The 18,833-nt window shown below is 47.3% G+C and overlaps 1 protein-coding gene across 2 annotated transcripts in view; it reads left to right on the top strand.

Moving 5' to 3' along the window:
• Positions 1-18,833, top strand: part of TMX1 (thioredoxin related transmembrane protein 1) — a 50,544-nt gene that overhangs the window by 23,259 nt on the left and 8,452 nt on the right. For both annotated transcript variants that reach the window (XM_073565117.1, XM_073565118.1), the window contains exons 4-8: positions 125-253; positions 400-445; positions 1,250-1,351; positions 6,945-7,014; positions 11,081-11,234. In XM_073565117.1, the coding sequence (XP_073421218.1) occupies positions 125-253; positions 400-445; positions 1,250-1,351; positions 6,945-7,014; positions 11,081-11,211 (478 nt within the window). In that variant the 3' untranslated portion in view covers positions 11,212-11,234. The remainder of the gene's footprint in view (positions 1-124; positions 254-399; positions 446-1,249; positions 1,352-6,944; positions 7,015-11,080; positions 11,235-18,833) is intronic.

The following is an 18,833-nucleotide window of genomic DNA, read 5'->3' as shown; positions in this document are numbered from 1 at the left end:
GACAGGTGGTCACCTTCTTGAAACAACCCCATTAAAGAAAATCTGGAAGCTGAGAGGTACTATAGAGCACCCCCGTAATCTGTGAGCGGCGGAGGACTCGCATCATTTCTTACCTTATGTCTAGCTGTAAAGATGGCGTCTTCCGGAAGTACCAGGGCCCCCGGACCCACAAGGACTTCATCAGCTTTGTGAATGAGAAGGAGTGGGAGGCGGTGGAGGCCGTGTCCTCCTGGTTCAGCCCCGATTCACTGCTGTAAGTAGATACCAGCATCCAGCCCCTTGGGGGAGGAAGCCCGCTACGACCTAGGTATGGGCTCATGGTAGCGGGGGGGCTCGTCTGCCTCGGCCGTGCGATATAGTAAGATAATGTATCCCCCCCCCCCATCTGCTTCCCTGCAGGATGAGCGGTATGTCCACCTTGTTCCAGCTGTCGGTGTGGATTCGGGTAGGTACATTCCGGTGGGCTCCAATGTACCAGCAGCGGCTGTGGGGGAGCCAAGTACATCAAGTTTGCTCCAGTGTAATAGTCTGGGTGCTCGGTACACACAGTATTGTACTCTCAGCCGGGAGGGTTCGCGGGTTTACAGCACAGATTCTGCCATGACTGACAGCCAGCAGAGATCCTGACAGTTACACACCCACGACTGACAGCCAGCAGAGATCCTGACAGTTACACACCCATGACTAACAGCCAGCAGAGATCCTGACAGTTATACACCCACGACTAACAGCCAGCAGAGATCCTGACAGTTATACACCCACGAGCTACAGCCAGCAGAGATCCTGACAGTTACACACCCACGACTGACAGCCAGCAGAGATCCTGACAGTTATACACCCACGACTGACAGCCAGCAGAGATCCTGACAGTTATACACCCACGAGTGACAGCCAGCAGAGATCCTGACAGTTATACACCCACGACTGACAGCCAGCAGAGATCCTGACAGTTATACACCCATGAGCTACAGCCAGCAGAGATCCTGACAGTTACACACCCACGACTGACAGCCAGCAGAGATCCTGACAGTTATACACCCACGACTGACAGCCAGCAGAGATCCTGACAGTTATACACCCACGACTGACAGCCAGCAGAGATCCTGACAGTTACACACCCACGACTGACAGCCAGCAGAGATCCTGACAGTTACACAGCGGTTGCAGGCCCTTAGCTGCGAGTCGTAGTCACTCAGCAGCCGCAGGTTGTTGCGGATCGTTCCCGTCCTGATCATCCGTTTCTTTGCAGTACTGCCACAACTATTTAGTGGAAGACGTTGGCCTTCCCGTCTGGGGGTCTTACATCGTATTCGGGTTCATGACCCTGTTCCTCGGTCTGGTCCTGGGGATGGTAAGTCATTGGTATCTTATAAGATCTATGAAATGGAGATTGTGACTTCCTAGCGGGTCTCTACCCGGAAACCCCCTCTGATTCACAGGACCCCACGGTCTGCAGAGAGGAGTACCTGCCACAGTGCTGCTCCCATCTGTACGGGGCTGGTATTGCATCGGTGCTCATAGGGCCGAAGCTTTTATGGAGTTCAGGTGGCCCCAATATGCCCCAACCCCTGTCCATCTATTTACTGGAGACCCCCATATAACATAGTAACATAGTTAGGCCTAAAAAAGTCATTTGTCCATCTAGTTCAGCCTATAAAATTCTGTCAGAATAAATCCCCAGATCTCCGTCCTTCTAAAGAACCTAACAATAACTGTAAGATACAATATTGTTACGCTCCAGGAAGACATCCAGGCCTCTCCTGAGCCCCTTGGCTGAGTTCGCCATTACCACCTCCTCAGGGAATGAATTCCAGATTCCCACTGCCCTAAAAGTAAAGAATCCTCTTCTATGTTGGTGGAGAAACCTTCTCCCCTCCAGACGCAGAGAATGCCCCCTTGTGACCGTCACCTTCCTTGGTATAAACAGATCCTCGGAGAGATATTTGTATTGTCCCCTTATATACTTATACATGGTTATTAGATCGCCCCTCAGTCGTCTCTTTCTAGACTAAATAATCCTAATTTTGCTAATCTCTCTGGGTATTGTAGTTCCCCCATCCCCTTTATTAATTTTGTTGCCCTCCTTTGTACCCGCTCTAGTTCCATTATATCCTTCCTGAGCACCGGTGCCCAAAACTGTACACAGTACTCCATGTGCGGTCTAACCAGGGATTTGTACAGAGGCAGTATAATGCTCTCATCATGTGGATCCAGACCTCTTTTAACCCATTTACCCCGAAAATTTTTACAATTCTGACCACTGTCCCTTTATGAGGTAATAACTCTGAAAAGCTTCCATGGATCCCGGTGATTCTGACATTGTTTTCTCGTGGCATATTGTACTTCATGTTAGTGGGAACATTTCATTCATATAACTTGAGTTTATTTGTGAAAAAAATGGAGATTTGGCAACAAGATTAAAAATTTTGCAGTTTTCCAACTTTGAATTTTATGCCCTTAAATCACAGAGATGTCACAAAAAACTTAATAAGTAACATTTCCCACATGTCTACTTTACATCAGCACAATTTTGGTCCAAAATTTTTTTTTTTGTTAGGGCGTTATAAGGGTTAAAAGTTGACCAGCGATATCTCATTTTTACAGCAAAATTTACAACACCATTTTTTTAGGGACCACCTCACATTTGAAGTCACTTTGAGGGGTCTATATGGCAGAAAATACCCAAAAGTGACACCATTCTAAAAACTACACCCCTCGAGGTGCTCAAAACTACATTCAAGAAGATTATTAACCCTTCAGGTGCTTCACAGGGACTAAAGCAACGTGGAAGGAAAAAATGGACATTTTAATTTTTCCAACAAATTTTTTTAGCATCAATATATTCACATGGTCAAAAGGATAAAATGGATCCTAAAATTTGTTGGGCAATTTCTCCTGAGTACACTGATACCTCATATGTGGTCATAAACCACTGTTTGGGCGCACGGCAGGGCTCCCAAGGGAAGGAGCGCCATTTGACTTTTTGAATGGAAAATATGCTGGAATATTTAGCACTTGCCATGTCGCGTTTGGAGAGCCCCTGTGCGCCTAAACACTGGAGCTTCCCCAGAAATTACCCCATTTTGGAAACTAGACCCCCCCCAAGGAACTTATCTAGATGTGTGGTGAGCACTTTGAACCCCCAGGTGCTTCACACAAGTTTATAACGCAGTGCCGTGAAAATAAAAAATCATTTTTTTCCTCCAAAAATGATTTTTTTAGCCCGCAGTTTATTTTCACAAGGGTAACAGGATAAATTGGACCCCAAAAGTTGTTGTGCAATTTTTACTGAGTGCACTGATACCCCATATTTTGGGGCAAACCACTGTTTGTGCACACGTCGGGGCTCGGAAGGTAGGGAGCACTGTTAGACTTTTTGAACGCAAAATTGGCTGGAATCAATGGTGGCACCATGTCGCTTTTGGAGAGCCCCCGATGTGCCTAAATAGTGGAAACTCCTCAGTTGTAACTCTAATCCCAACCACAAGCCTAACCCTAATCCCAACCCTAACCCCAAACACACCCCTAACCCTAATCTTAACCCTAATTCCAACCCTAATAGAATAATAAAAATATTTTATTTATTTTATTATTTGTCCCTACCTATGGGGGTGATAAGAGGGGGGTGATTTATTGTTTTTTATTTTTAATCACTGTGATAGGATTAATCGACAGGCACACTGCGCATGCGCCCCCAATTTTGGAAGATGGCGGTGCCAATGGTCCAGGATGGCGGCACACCGGGAGCCACAGCAGGTCTTGGGGGGGTTAGCAAATGATGACGGCGGTGGCTGATTGCCCGCGTCAGTCGGTGGTGGTGGTGGGGGGTCAGATCGGTGTCTCCAGCCATCCCCGATGGTATTTCAGCATCGGCCATGGCTGGATTGTAGTATTTCATCAAATTTCAAACGGCACACTGTATACACACGGCGCGCTGTATACACACGGCACGCTGTATACACACGGCACGCTGTATACACATACTGTCCATCCTTATCTAGCCGCAGGTCCACCTCCTCATACGGCACCGAGGTATGGACCGAGACCCCTCTTGTGTAGTTAGAGTATGCAGCATGGTAGGAATGCCGAATCCACTTTCTAGCCAAAAACCCCAATCCTGTATCTGACCCGGTGTGTTTTTCTATCAGACGCAAAATGGACAGTTTAAAGGAGAGAGCACATGTCGCAGTACAGCCGCTCTCTTACTCCTGTCAGCAAGGCCCCGAATATTCCAGCCAATTACTTTGATTTGTCTAGCCATATTGTATGACCGACATTAGTACCCAAAAGAGCTCCAGTTCTCACAGTCTATTCTCCCCCTTCGTTCTCCGCCTCCCCTACCTTCGCACCAAACAAAACCCCCATTCAAACTTATACTCCTAACCCCTTTCACCCTAGAAAGTTTATCGTCTCTCTGAGGGGGTAAAAGCGCCTAAATCCAGCCTCCTTCACCCTCCTCTACGGTTACACCCTAACAAGTCGCTCTCTTAGGCCGGGGTCACCCTGCGTTTAGCAGTCCGTTAACGCTGCCATTGCCCTCCATTGTCGGGTGCATCGCGACTCATGCCGCAAAGACGGAGCCTCGGACGCGGGCTGCAGCGTCTGAGGCTCCGTCACCGCTATGCTGATGAATCATCTGCGCTAGCGGGTATAGCATAACGCTATGCGTTGAACGGGCTGGTTAAACGCAATGTGAACCTGGCCTTATATCTAATATAAACCCTGCGCCTTCCAATTCACCAAACAGTTTTGCCCCTATCTACATAATGGGGGAAAATGTGTGTATCAAGCCCCGCCCCTCATTATCATGTCATAATGGTTGCCATGGCGACGCTGATGTCGTCATAGGTTGCAAGCCCCGCCCCTCATTATGATGTCATAATGGTTGACTATGGGATGGAGGATATATATGATGTGTATATGGGCACGAGACTATGGGATGGAAGATGTGTGATGGGTATATGGGCACTGGACTATGGGATGGAGGATATGTATGATGGGTATATGGGCACGGGACTATGGGATGGAAGATGTATGATGGGTATATGGGCACGGGACTATGGGATGGAAGATGTATGATGGGTATATGGGCACGGGACTATGGGATGGAGGATGTGTGATGGGTATATGGGCACGGGACTATAGGATGGCGGATATGTATGATGGGTATATGGGCACGGGCCTATGGGATGGTGGATATGTATGATGGGTATATGGGCACGGGACTATGGGATGGAGGATACACGGGCCTATGGGATGGTGGATATGTATGATGGGTATATGAGCACGGGACTATGGGATGGAGGATACACGGGCCTATGGGATGGAGGATATGTATGATGGGTATATGGGCACGGGACTATGGGATGGTGGATATGTATGATGGGTATATGGGCATGGGACTATGGGATGGAGGATAATTATAATTTGCTATAACTAACCAGTTTCTATGCCCGGGCAGCGCTGGGCTCTTCAGCTAGTAGACTATAAAGTTTGTGACTACGCCTCTCCTCCCGCCTTTAGTAAACAGTTCAAACACCAACAATCCTCTTGGTAAGCTACAGTAGCTCGCCGCCGCCGTCGCGTCACCACCCAACAGGTGACAGTCCTAAAAATGAGATGTTCATAAACAGAAAAACCATTCAGGACCGACACCACTCAGCCAGCTCCCAAGACTCGCAGCTGTTTGTTGTTGCGTTCGATCCATTCCGTGACTTCCCCCGGGGACTGGAAAAAACGCACCTTCTCAAAGGCCACCACCCTCGGCGATGCCGAAACCTGTCGGCCTCTTCTTCACCAAACCTCATCCTTAGTTTCTGAACCGCTGCAGAATAATCAGAATAATGGAGATGTTCTGACCATCAGTCATCATGTCTTTAAAATCTTTCCTCAGAATGATGTCTCTATCACGATAGTCCAAGATCTCGGCCAGAATGGTGCGAGGGGCTGCGCCGGTGGTCAGGGGTCTCAGTGGTACTCTGTGGGCTCCTTCCACCACAAACACTTTGGGGAGTGCGTCAGCGCCAGTTTTTTGTAATAACCTGTTCTCTATGAATTCAGTAGGATTGGGGCCTTCAGCTCTCTCCGGGAATCCCACAATCCGTGTATTGTTCCGCCGCGAGCGGTTCGCCATCATTTTTGGCAGTACCCTCAGCCAGTTGTGTGGCACATTGTTTCTGGGCCTTCTGCAGGACCCACCCGTTCCTCCACCTCTCCAGTCCTGGCATCTGCTCGTGGCATAGCCGCCCTCATGTTCAGCTTCTCAGCTTGAATGCCATGCACCTGCTGAGTCAGCGCGGTAAGGGTTTGCTTACAAAAGACCTGCTTTATAGTGGGCTCACGGATAGCGGAGGCAGCATTAACTCCTGACCGGCCAGCTCCTACTCTCCCATGTGGGCTTTCAGATTCGTCACTATCCCCCACCATGGGCTCTCCCCAGACCTGCTCATGATCTTCCTCATCCTCTTCTGTCCCTGCCTCCAGCTCCCCCTTCCTCATGCACGGACCACTCCTCCACCTCCACCCGCGCAAACCTTTCAGGGCCGGCCGCCGCCATCCTTCTGGCACAGGCTGCATCCTCCTTTGTCACGTCCTCCAGCGCCTCGGCGCCATCTTGGAGCCTGCCGCCCTCAGCATCCCGCTGCTGTCTGCGGGTCATAGCTGCGTCCCCCATGGCTCCAGTTACACCCTCGGGGTCCAGGGCTATTCCTCATGCTGGCTCCGGTGTTCAGTGGGCGCAGCACTGCGGCGCTCTCTGCTTACAAGCCGTTTTGCAGGCGGGAGAGCTCTAAGCTGCGACCGCTCCCATCGCTGACTCGCACGGCTGGCATCAGGAGTGGGCACCACCTTGGAGTGGGGGTCTTGCAGGAATAGTGGGCATCAGACTGTCATCGTTCGTGACTCTCCGGGGCCGTACGGTTAATCATTTCTTCGCTTGGTTGCAGGTTTTGGTGTTTGTTGCAGATTATCTGTGTCCAACTAAGAGACAGCGACCTCAAGGCTTCAGCTACCCAAGTGAGTGGCCACATCTGCCGCCAGCGCGCCATCCACAGGAACGCGTGCTGCTTGTGGATTTTGGGTTGGAAGAGAATTTTTGCCATTGGTTTTCAATAAAAAAGAAATCCCCCCCCCCGTTGTTCTTTACAAGATCTGTTTCGCTGCAGAACAAGTGAATTGAGAATCTCCGGGAGATCTGTGACTCCTTTTTTTCAGTCTTTATGTGCACACGCTGCGGATTTTTATCTGCGGAACCGCACGTAAAATGACCTGCGGTTTATCACCTCTACAATGGAGGAGATGGTAAACCGCAGCAGAATCCACAGAAACGAAGTGATATGTCATTTCATTCTGTGGATTCAAAGCCGCAGCTTTTCCGCAGTTAAAAATCCGCAGCATGTGCACAGCGGAATGTAAATCCCATAGATTTACATGCTACTGTACACTGTCTGCAGAATTGCTGCAGATCCGCAGCGGCCAAAACCACAGCGGATCTGCAGCAAAAACCGCAGCGTGTGCACATAGCCTAACTAATCTACGACCGCATCAAAGTTCAGCTCCGCTCCAGTGTGGTCTGTGGTCTTAAATCAGCTGAAAGGGGACTTTTACCCCTTCTCTCCCAGAGCTTTTTTCTAGTTTGCGTTTTCATTTTTCGCTCCTCTCGTTCCCAGAGCCAAAACTTTTTTATTTTTCCGTCAATATAGCCATGTGAGGGCTTATTTTTTGCGGGACGAGTTGTACTTCTAAATGACGCCATTAGTTTTACCATGTCGTATACTCGAAAATGGGAAACAAATTCCAAGAGTGGTGAAATTGCAAAAAAAGTGCAATCCCACGCTTGTTTTTTGCTAGGTTCACTAGATGCTACATCTGCCCTGCCATTATGATTCTCCAGGTCATTACGAGTTCATAGACACCAAACATGTCTAGGGTCTCTTTTATCTAAGTGGTGACAAAAAATTCCAAATTTTGCTAAAAAAAAAAAAAATTGCGCCATTTTTCGTGATCTGGGTTGGGTGAGGGCTTATTTTTTGCTCGCCGAGCTGACGTTTCTAATGATACCACTTTAGTGCAGATAGGATCTTTTGATCGCCTGTTATTGCATGTTAATGCAATGTCGCGGTGACCAAAAAAAGTAATTCTGGCGTTTTTAATTTTTTTCTCGCTTCGCTGTTTAGCGATCGGGTTACTCCTTTTTTTTATTGATTGGGCGATTCTGAACGCGGAGATACCTAATATGTGCATGTGATTTTTTTTTTTTTTTTTTTAAATTTTATTTTGATTGGGGCGAAAGGAGGGTGATCTGAACGTTTTTTTTTTTTAATTTATTTTTTTTTATTTTTAAACTTTTTTTTTTTTTTTTACTTTTGGCATGCTTCAGTAGTCTCCATGGGAGGCTTGACGCATGCACAACTCGAACGGCTCTGCTACATATGGGCGATGAGCAGATCACCCATATGTAGCAGATTTACTGCAGTGCTTTGAGCGCCGACCACTGTGGAAAAATCATGGGGGAAACCCAATTGCCAAACTTATTTAGATGCACTTTGAAAGTCCCTGAATGTGTCCATAACTTTTCTTTTTTTTTTTTTTTTTTTTTTTTTTTAAAAAAAAAAAAAAAAAATTTCTGGACCTTTGTTTTTTTTTTTTTTTCTTATTTGCATATTTTGTCTTAAAAATAAATTTTGTCACAGGACTTAACTAAAAATGTTGTAGCGATTGTCTTGTACAGCCGCTGTGTATCACAGTACTTGCAGTCTATGGACGGTGATGCATAGAGGATGCAGAATCCAAACGCCCCAACGTTTATGATGAAATCCTATTGCAAAAATAATTTCTGGACAAATATAATACTTTTAAAGGGCATCTGTCACCCCCCCGGGACATGTACGACCTATTAATATGGACATACAGGTGACAAATGTTACACCAGTCCTACCTTGTCTTCATTGTAATACTACCCCCCCATCAGCGTCAGTTACGGTCCTGGAATCCCACGCCTGCGCCCTGCACTTTCTCCACAATAAATACCTCTTCCTCCCTTCTGTTGGCCCTGCACTCCAGGATCTTCTGCTCAGGCGAGTCACTGTGACCTTCTGTGTGTGTGCCGATAATGTACTCTCCCCACTTCCTCCCTGCATAGTCATCACTAGGAACCATGTCTACATGACTATGCAGGGAGGAAGTGGGGAGAGCAGATTAGCGGTGCGCACATTGGAGGTCACTGGAATGGAAGTCGCCTGCACAGAAGATCACAATGCATTCCCCACAGAAGAGAGGATAAGGTACGTATTGTGGAGGGAGTGCAGGGCGCAGGTGTGGGATTCCAGGCCAAAACTGACACTGATGGGAGGGAGGTAGTATTACAATGAGGGCAGGGATTTCTTACAGCGCCACACGCCCCGGAGACTGGAGGAAATCATTACCATAAAGACAGAATATAAAATTTCTCCACAACAAGACCATTATTATGAGGCAGACAGGTAGGACAAGTGTAACATTTCTACCACCTGTATGCCCATATTAATAGGTCATACACGTCCTGGGGAGGGGACAGAATGTAACAAAACCATTAATATGAGGCAGACAGGTAGGACAAGTGTAACATTTCTACCACCTGTATGCCCATATTAATAGGTCATACACGTCCTGGGGAGGGGACAGAATGTAACAAAACCATTAATATGAGGCAGACAGGTAGGACTAGTGTAACATTTCTACCACCTGTATGCCCATATTAATAGGTCATACATGTTCCGGGGAGGGGACAGAATGTAACAAGACCATTAATATGAGGAGACAGGTAGGACGAGTGTAACATTTTTACCACCTGTATGCCCATATTAATAGGTCATACACGTCCCGGGGAGGGGACAGAATGTAACAAGACCATTAATATGAGGCAGACAGGTAGGACGAGTGTAACATTTCTACCACCTGTATGCCCATATTAATAGGTCATACACGTCCCGGGGAGGGGACAGAATGTAACAAGACCATTAATATGAGGAGACAGGTAGGACGAGTGTAACATTTCTACCACCTGTATGCCCATATTATTAGGTCATACACGTCCCGGGGACAGATTACCTTAAGGCTGTGTGCCCACGTTGCGTTTTTTAAGCGTTTCCGCTGCGTATTTTACCGCAGTGGAAACGCTTAAAAAAATGCATTCCCATGCAATCCTATGGGATTCTGCAGTTGCAGTGCCAATGCTGCAGATTTTTCCACTGCGGAATCGCATAGCGGTAAAATCCTCAGCATGTCCATCCTGCGGAATCGCGGCGATTCCACCGCCATAGGGTTGCATTGAAACGCACACTTTACGCATGTGAGCGCTTCATGTGCGGATGGTACCCAGGGTCTGGAGGAGAGGAGACTGTCCTCCAGGCCCAGGGTACCATATCCCTGTAAAAAATAGAATTAAAATAAAAAATGGGGATATACTCACCCTCTGTCGGCCCCTGGAGCCCTTCCGCTCCTCATTGGCGCTGGCGGCAACTTCCGGTCCCAGGGATGCATTGTGCGAATGACGTAGTGGTTGTGCGAGATGCTAAATCAGAGGTCATTCGCGCAATGCATCCCTGGGAGCGGAAGTTGCCGCCAGCGCCAAAGAGGAGCGGGAGGGCTCCGGGGGACGACAGAGAGTGAGTATATCCCCGTTTTTTTTTATGAATTTATTTTTTTTTATTAGAATGTTAATATCTTTTTCTATTGATGCTGCTAGGCCGTATCAATAGTGAACAGGTGGTGACACTTGTCAGACGCTGTGCTTGTGTGTGACCTGTCAATCACTTGCAGAACGCTTGTGTTTAGTGGGAGAACGCAGGCGAATTCCACAGCATTTCTGCAACGTGTGCACTTAGCCTAAAGGAAGAGAGTCGCCCCCAGTACTTCTCTTGTCCAAGGTAATTCTGTAAGTTTGGGTTTAATGAGTTGGGACTGGTGCAGCTGCGACCTGGTGTCAGCAGAGGCATGCAGAGAAGGTTCTGCACCTCCGGTATACGGAAACTGATCACTGTCATCTGCCATCTATATGCAATAACTCCTCGCTGTAAAAGTTTATATCCCCGTGTTATTGCAGAAAATCTTACTCCTGAAGCTGCAAGACTCCTGAAAGAGCTGGAGGAAGAGCAGGATGGGGAAGAAGACGGGGAGGCGACAAGGGACGAGCGCTCCAAGGAAAATCTACGGAAAAGAACTGGAAAATCATAACTGTCTATCGTCATTAATAGCGAGTAAGTTGTCAGGTCTGAAGTCACCGCACCTGATCGCTTACTGCATTGTATCTGTGCCAAGGAAATGACACCTCCTAGTACTGACTGCTGACAGGATCTCATCATGTATCTCTGTATACAGGGAGCTCCCCCCAGTGGAGACTGCTGACAGGATCTTATCATGTATCTCTGTATACAGGGAGATCCCCCTAGTGGAGACAGCAGGCAGGATCTTATCATGTATCTCTGTATACAGGGAGCTCTGTTATGAATGAGTCACCGAGGAGGAAAAACAAGCTAAGCCACAGAAAACCAGAGAGGTTGGCAACTAAGCGGATTGCAGACCCCTAATCCTATCCACACAACTAGCAGTAACCGTGGAGCGTACCTACGATGATCCTAGACGCCTCGTCACACCTGGAGAACTAATTAAGCCTAAAGCAAGAAAAGGGGAAATCTAAACTGCCCCAGAGCAGACCCCAAAGCAATAGACAGCCCCCAAACATGTATTGTCGGTGAGACAAGATGAAAACACAAACACAGATAGAAAAATAGGCTGAACAAACGATGGGGCCCACACTAACTAGAAGGGAAAGGAAAGGTGCTGTCTGCAATCACGCACAAAACCCTGCCAAAAAATGTCCAACACTTTCTGATAACAAAAACCCTGAAGTCGCTAGACTTCAGTTCCCTATATCAGCACTCTGGTATATTCTGAAGACAGAGCAAAAAGTGACCATTCTGATCAGGGACAAAAAGCAAACTGTCATAAACAGAGACATAAGAATGGAAATTCAGCACAGCCCCAGCAGGGGCTGGCTGACCACAAAAACTGAGTAAATCAGATCAAATCTCATGTGAAAAAATAGCAGAGCACACTTAGCTTGAGAAGGCAGGAACAGAACTGGAAACCACAACCTCAGGGCAGGAAAAAATCACCAGCACAAAATTAGGGATTCGACTGTCGTAAATCCAGTCAGAGACTCCTGATGTCCACTCACAGTCCTCCTCCTCAGGTGGCAGGTGCCATTTAGATCAGCTTCATTACCTACTGTCACCACTAGAGGGAGCCCGGTTGGAGAACTCACGACTCCTCTGTCAACACAGCTAGCTCCACCACCTTCACCAGAAGCCAGAGGTAAACTAGAAAATGAGTTCACAACAGAGCTCCCCCTAGTACTGACTGCTGACAGGATCTTATCATGTATCTCTGTATACAGGGAGCTCCCCCTAGAGGAGACTGCAGACAGGATCTTATCATGTATCTCTGTATACAGGGAGCTCCTCCTAGTGGTGACTTCAGGCAGGATCTTATCATGTATCTGTATACAGGGAGCTCACACTAGTACTCACTGCTGACAGGATCTCATCATGTATCTCTGTATACAGGGAGCTCCCCCTAGTGGTAACTGCAGACAGGATCTTAGCATGTATCTCTGTATACAGGGAGCTCCCCCTAGTGGTGACTGAAGACAGGATCTTATCATGTATCTGTGTATACAGGGAGATCCCCCTAGTGGTGGCTGCAGACAGGATCTTATCATGTATATCTCTGTATACAGGGAGCTCCCCCTAGTGGTGGCTGCAGGCAGGATCTTATCATGTATCTCTGTATACAGGGAGCTCCCCCTAGTGGTGGCTGCAGACAGGATCTTATGTATCTCTGTATTCAGGGAGCTCCCCCTAGTGGTGACTGCAGACAGGATGTTATCATGTAACTGTATACAGGGAGCTCACAATAGTGGTGACTGCTGACAGGATCTTATCATGTATCTCTGTATACAGGGAGCTCCCCCTAGTGATGGCTGTAGACAGGATCCTATCATGTATCTCTATACAGGGAGCTCCCCCTAGTGATGACTGCAGACAGGATCTTATCATGTATCTCTGTATACAGGGAGCTCCTCCTAGTGGTGACTGCTGACAGGATCTCATCATGTATCTCTGTATACAGGGAGCTCCTTCTAGTGGTGACTGCTGACAGGATCTCATCATGTATCTCTGTATACAGGGAGCTCCCCCTAGTGGAGACTGCAGACAGGATCTCATCATGTATCTCTGTATACAGAGAGCTCCCTCTAGTGGTGGCTGCAGACAGGATCTTATAATGTATCTCTGTATACAGGGAGCGCCCCCTAGTGGAGACTGCTGACAGGATCTCATCATGTATCTCTGTATACAGGGAGCTCCCCCTAGTGGTGACTGCTGTCAGGATCTCATCATGTATCTCTGTATACAGGGAGCTCCCCCTAGTGGTGACTGCAGACAGGATCTCATCATGTATCTCTGTATACAGGCAGCTCCCCCTAATGGTGACTGTAGACAGGATCTTATGTGTCGCTGTATACAGGGAGCTCCCCCTAGTGGAGACTGCAGACAGGATCTTATCATGTATCTCTGTATACAGGGAGCTCCCCCTAATGGTGACTGTAGACAGGATCTTATGTGTCGCTGTATACAGGGAGCTCCCCCTAGTGGAGACTGCAGACAGGATCTCATCATGTATCTCTGTATACAGGGAGCTCCCCCTAATGGTGACTGTAGACAGGATCTTATGTATCGCTGTATACAGGGAGCTCCCCCTAGTGGAGACTGCAGACAGGATCTTATCATGTATTTCTGTATACAGGGAGCTCCCCCCTAGTGGTGACTGCAGACAGGATCTTATCATGTGTCTCTGTATACAGGGAGCTCCTCCTAGTGGTGACTGCAGACAGTATCTTATCATGTATCTCTGTATACAGGGAGCTCGTCCTAGTACTGACTGCTGACAGGATCTCATCATGTATCTCTGTATACAGGGAGCTCCCCGTAGTGGTGACTGCAGATAGGATCTCATCATGTATCTCTGTATACAGGGAGCTCCTCCTATTGGTGACTGCAGACAGAATCTTATCATGTATCTCTGTATACAGGGTGCTCCCCCTAGTGGTGACTGCAGACAGGATCTTATCATGTATCTCTGTATACAGGGAGTTCCCCCTGGTGGTGACTGCAGACAGGATCTTATCATGTATCTCTGTATACAGGGAGCTCCCCCTAGTGGAGACTGCAGACAGGATCTCATCATGTACCTCTGTATACAGGGAGCTCCCACTAGTGGTGACTGCAGACAGGATCTCATCATGTACCTCTGTATACAGGGAGCTCCCACTAGTGGTGACTGCAGACAGGTTCTTATCATGTATCTCTGTATGCAGGGAGCTTCCCCAGGTGGTGGCTGCTGACAGGATCTCATCATTTTATGCACAAACCTCAGTGACATTATCAAATGTCAACAAAGAGGTGAGGCTGTACAAACAGCCCCCCTTAGGCAGAGAAGCCCAAAGTACCCACTCCAGAGTCAATCTATGCATGCAAAGAGGAGAACAGAGCAAACGGGTGGATAGAGTAAAAAATCATTTTTTATTAATTTAGTGCATACAAGTAAGATTGCAAGTAATGATAGATAAAATCATGAAAAAACAACACCACAGGATAAGGGAACAGAGACCCCCAGGGAAACAGACAGCCACCATGCATGAAGTGGCACGCAAGTGCGTAAGGTTCAATATTAAATGCCACCTCGCTTCATCCACCTAAGGATCCCTGCACCGCAATATGTAAGCATAGTGGTACTCCAAAAGCGCCGAGTGCGCCAAATATAAAGAGCGGTATCTTACTGGGGATGGAGGCAGGAGCTGAGTAAACCCGGGGCCAGGTGGGGGAAAGCCCGACTCGCGTTTCGCGTGTGTATAGACACGCTTTCTCAAGGGAAGTATCGCGGGAATAGGTGAAGGACCTTATGCCCCATGTGACTGTCACGTGGTTACCAGTGAACCAATCAGAATGGTTTAAAGCGGCGCATGCGCGCTGGGCACTCCAAGCGCCGGCGATGCAGAGGCAAAGCGTCACACATTACCCCGGGCTAGGGGGAAGGGGAAAGTTCCCGAAAGCCCAGAGGAAGGCGAAGAGACGCTCACCCCATCGCCGAATAAAAGCAGGCACAACGGGCATGCGCACAACCAAGGCCATGAAGTAGCAGGCATTAACAATAGAAAGGTTCACAAAGATGGACATAAACTGGATGGATGCAACCACTATGGACACACATGCATAGTTAGACAAGTAACAGGAGACAATATTAGCATAATAAGCATATATCGGAGATCATACAATATATAAGATACAATTATATATAATGCATAGAAAACATTCAAAATACCAAATCCCATATCCATATAAAGGGCGCAGTGTCCTCCATGTATGTATATATGGGACTATAAGATCATAATAGAAAAATACAAATAATCATACAAAAAATACAATATACATATATATAAAAGTGCGATGTCCTCCAAATGCCAATCTTGTATCCATGTGCGAAATGTAGTGTCCATACAATAGTATAAAAAGAAGGGACACGCCATGAGCAGGTCAACAAAACAATAGGTATACATCGAGGCACAAATAGGTCCAGAAGAAAACTAGGGAAAAAGAGAATTAAAAATAAAACAATGAATAAAACATATATATTAAAATAAAAGGAAACCCCAATAGCTGGAATGGGAAATAACAAAGGACAATGAAAGGGCAAAAATATAGAACAAAATTATTGAAAAAAATTTATATATGGATATTGCAAAAAAGAGGGGGTCACCTACAAAACAGAGGAGAAGGATAACGATTCATTGAGGCCCCTAGGGGTCATGGTGTCCATTGTGACGATCCATTTAGCTTCGACTTGGGCCAATCTCCGTTTATAATTGCCACCTCTCACCCCTAGAATGGACTTGGTCAATACCTCTGATTTTAAGAGAAATGGGATCACCATTGTGGTACTGCCGAAAATGACGAGGCAAAGTTTTGAGAAGAGAGAGGTCCGTCACTGTCTTGGATGCACAAATGTCCCGCACATGTTCACGCACCCTCTTCCTAAGTTCTCTGGACGTGAGACCGATATTGATTTTTGAGCAGCCACATGTGGCGTAATAAATCACGTTTGTGCTGCTACATGAAATTCGATGGCGAATATCGAACTGTCTCCGTCCATCGGAAGAGGTAAAAGTGGTGCAGCGTAGGACATTTGTGCATGCAAGACAGTGACCGCAAGGTATGGAGCCAAATGTAGGACCCCTAGATCCAAACGGATTAGTTGACACAGGGAGATAGTGACTCTTAACAAGGAGGTCATTGAGATTTTTAGACCTCCTTGCAGTCATTGAGGGATATTGTCCCAACGATGGACCCAAGGAAGGTTCGGTCCCAAGAATCGACCAATGCTTAATAAGGATCTGCCTCATGTTTTCCCATTGATGATTAAATGTAGAAATAAACCTAATAGGTCCTTCAATGGTTGATCGAGAGGCCTTGTTACGAGATTCCAAAAGACTACCGCGTGGAGTAGCTCTTGCTCTTAAATAGCCTTTTTTGATGCTTCTGTTGGAGTACCCTCGGCTCGAGAACCGTGTCTTCAAGTAGGCCGATTGCACCTCGAACTTGGCATCTGACGAGCAGATCCACCTCATCCGTAAGAACTGTCCGACCGGGACGGCCCCTATGTTGGAAGGGTTGTGGGCAGAGGACGCATGAACCAATGAATTCGCCTTCCTCTGGGCTTTCGGGAACTTTCCCCTTCCCCCTAGCCCGGGGTAATGTGTGACGCTTTGCCTCTGCATCGCCGGCACTTGGAGTGCCCAGCGCGCATGCGCCGCTTTAAACCATTCTGATTGGTTCACTGGTAACCACGTGACATAGTCACATGGGGCATAAGAAGGTCCTTCACCTATTCCCGCGATACTTCCCTTGAGAAAGTGTGTCTATACACACACGAAACGCGCGTCGGGCTTTCCCCCACCTGGCCCCGGGTTTACTCAGCTCCTGCCTCCATCCCCGGTAAGATACTGCTCTTTATATTTGGCGCACTCAGCGCTTTTGGAGTACCACTATGCTTACATATTGCGGTGCAGGGATCCTTAGGTGGATGAAGCGAGGTGGCATTTATTATTGAACCTTACGCACTTGCGTGCCACTTCATGCATGGTGGCTGTCTGTTTCCCTGGGGGTCTCTGTTCCCTTATCCTGTGGTGTTTTTTCATGATTTTATCTATCATTACTTGCAGTCTTACTTGTATGCACTAAATTAATAAAAAATGATTTTTTACTCTATCCACCCGTTTGCTCTGTTCTCCTCTTTGCATGCAAGGATCTCATCATGTATCTCTGTATACAGGGAGCTCCTCCTAGTGGTGACTGTAGACAGGATCTTATCATGTATCTCTGTATACAGGGAGCTCCCCCTAGTGGTGACTGCAGACAGAATCTCATCATGTATCTCTGTATACAGGGAGCTCCTCCTAGTGGTGACTGCAGACAGGATCTTATCATGTAACTGTATACAGGGTGCTCCCCCTAGTGGTGACTGCAGACAGGATTTTATCATGTATCTCTGTATACAGGGTGCTCCCCCTAGTGGTGACTGCAGACAAGATCTTATCATGTATCTCTGTATACAGGGAGCTCCCCCTAGTGGTGACTGCAGACAGGATCTTATCATGTACAGTATCTCTGTATACAGGGAGATCCCCCTAGTGGAGCCTGCAGACAGGATCTTATCATGTATCTCTGTATACAGAGAGATCCCCCTAGTGGAGGCTGCAGACAGGATCTTATCATGTATCTCTGTATACAGGGTGCTCCCCCTAGTGGTGACTGCAGACAGGATCTCATCATGTATCTCTGTATACAGGGTGCTCCCCCTAGTGGTGACTGCAGACAGGATCTCATCATGTATCTCTGTATACAGGGAGCTCCCCCTAGTGGTGACTGCTGACAGGATCTTATCATGTATCTCTGTATACAGGGAGCTCCGCCTAGTGGTGACTGCAGACAGGATCTTATCATGTATCTGTGTATACAGGGAGATCACCCTAGTGGTGGCTGCAGACAGGATCTTATCATGTATCTCTGTATACAGGGCGCTCCCCCTAGTGGTGACTGCAGACAGGATCTCATCATGTATCTCTGTATACAGGGAGCTCCCCCTTTGCTCAACCTATCTTTCTATCTGTGTTAGTGTTTTCATCTTGCTTCACCGTCATTGTATGTTGGGGACTGCCTATTGCTTTGGGGTCTGCTCTGGGGCAGTTTAGATTTCCCCTTTCTTTCTTTAGGCCTATTTAGTTCTCCGGCTGTGATCGAGGGGTCTAGGGCATCGTAGGAACCCCCAACGGCTACTGTTAGTTGTTGTGGATAGGATCAGGGGTCTGCAATCCGATAGCTACCAACCTCTCCGGTTTTCTGGACTTAGCTTGTATTTTTGTTTTTTCCTCCTTCGGTGACTCATTCATAACAGAATCACCAGCCATACCGCAGATCCTAGGGTACTAATTAGCAGGAAAGAATTGTAAAGAAAAAAGAGTTTGTCAGAATTTTTTTTTTTTCTTTGTGTATATTTTTTCCTTTATGTCTCTGAGGCCGTAGGGGGAATTTTTTTTTTTTTTTTCCTCAATGGAGATGAAGCAATTGTCTGATCGTGTGGAGCAGCTCACTGCTGAAGTGCGGGGAATTTCCGCCTATCTTGCTCATTCACATGCTGCTGAACCAAAGATCCCTACTCCTGATGTGTTTTTTGGGGATCGG

This window comes from Dendrobates tinctorius, unplaced genomic scaffold (genome assembly GCF_039654945.1).
Source record: "Dendrobates tinctorius isolate UK_male_01 unplaced genomic scaffold, ASM3965494v1 ptg000548l, whole genome shotgun sequence".
In the NCBI taxonomy this organism is placed as follows: Eukaryota; Metazoa; Chordata; class Amphibia; order Anura; family Dendrobatidae; genus Dendrobates; species Dendrobates tinctorius.
The sequence above is the reverse complement of the archived record's forward strand: the minus strand, read 5'-3'. Positions and strand labels throughout refer to the sequence as shown.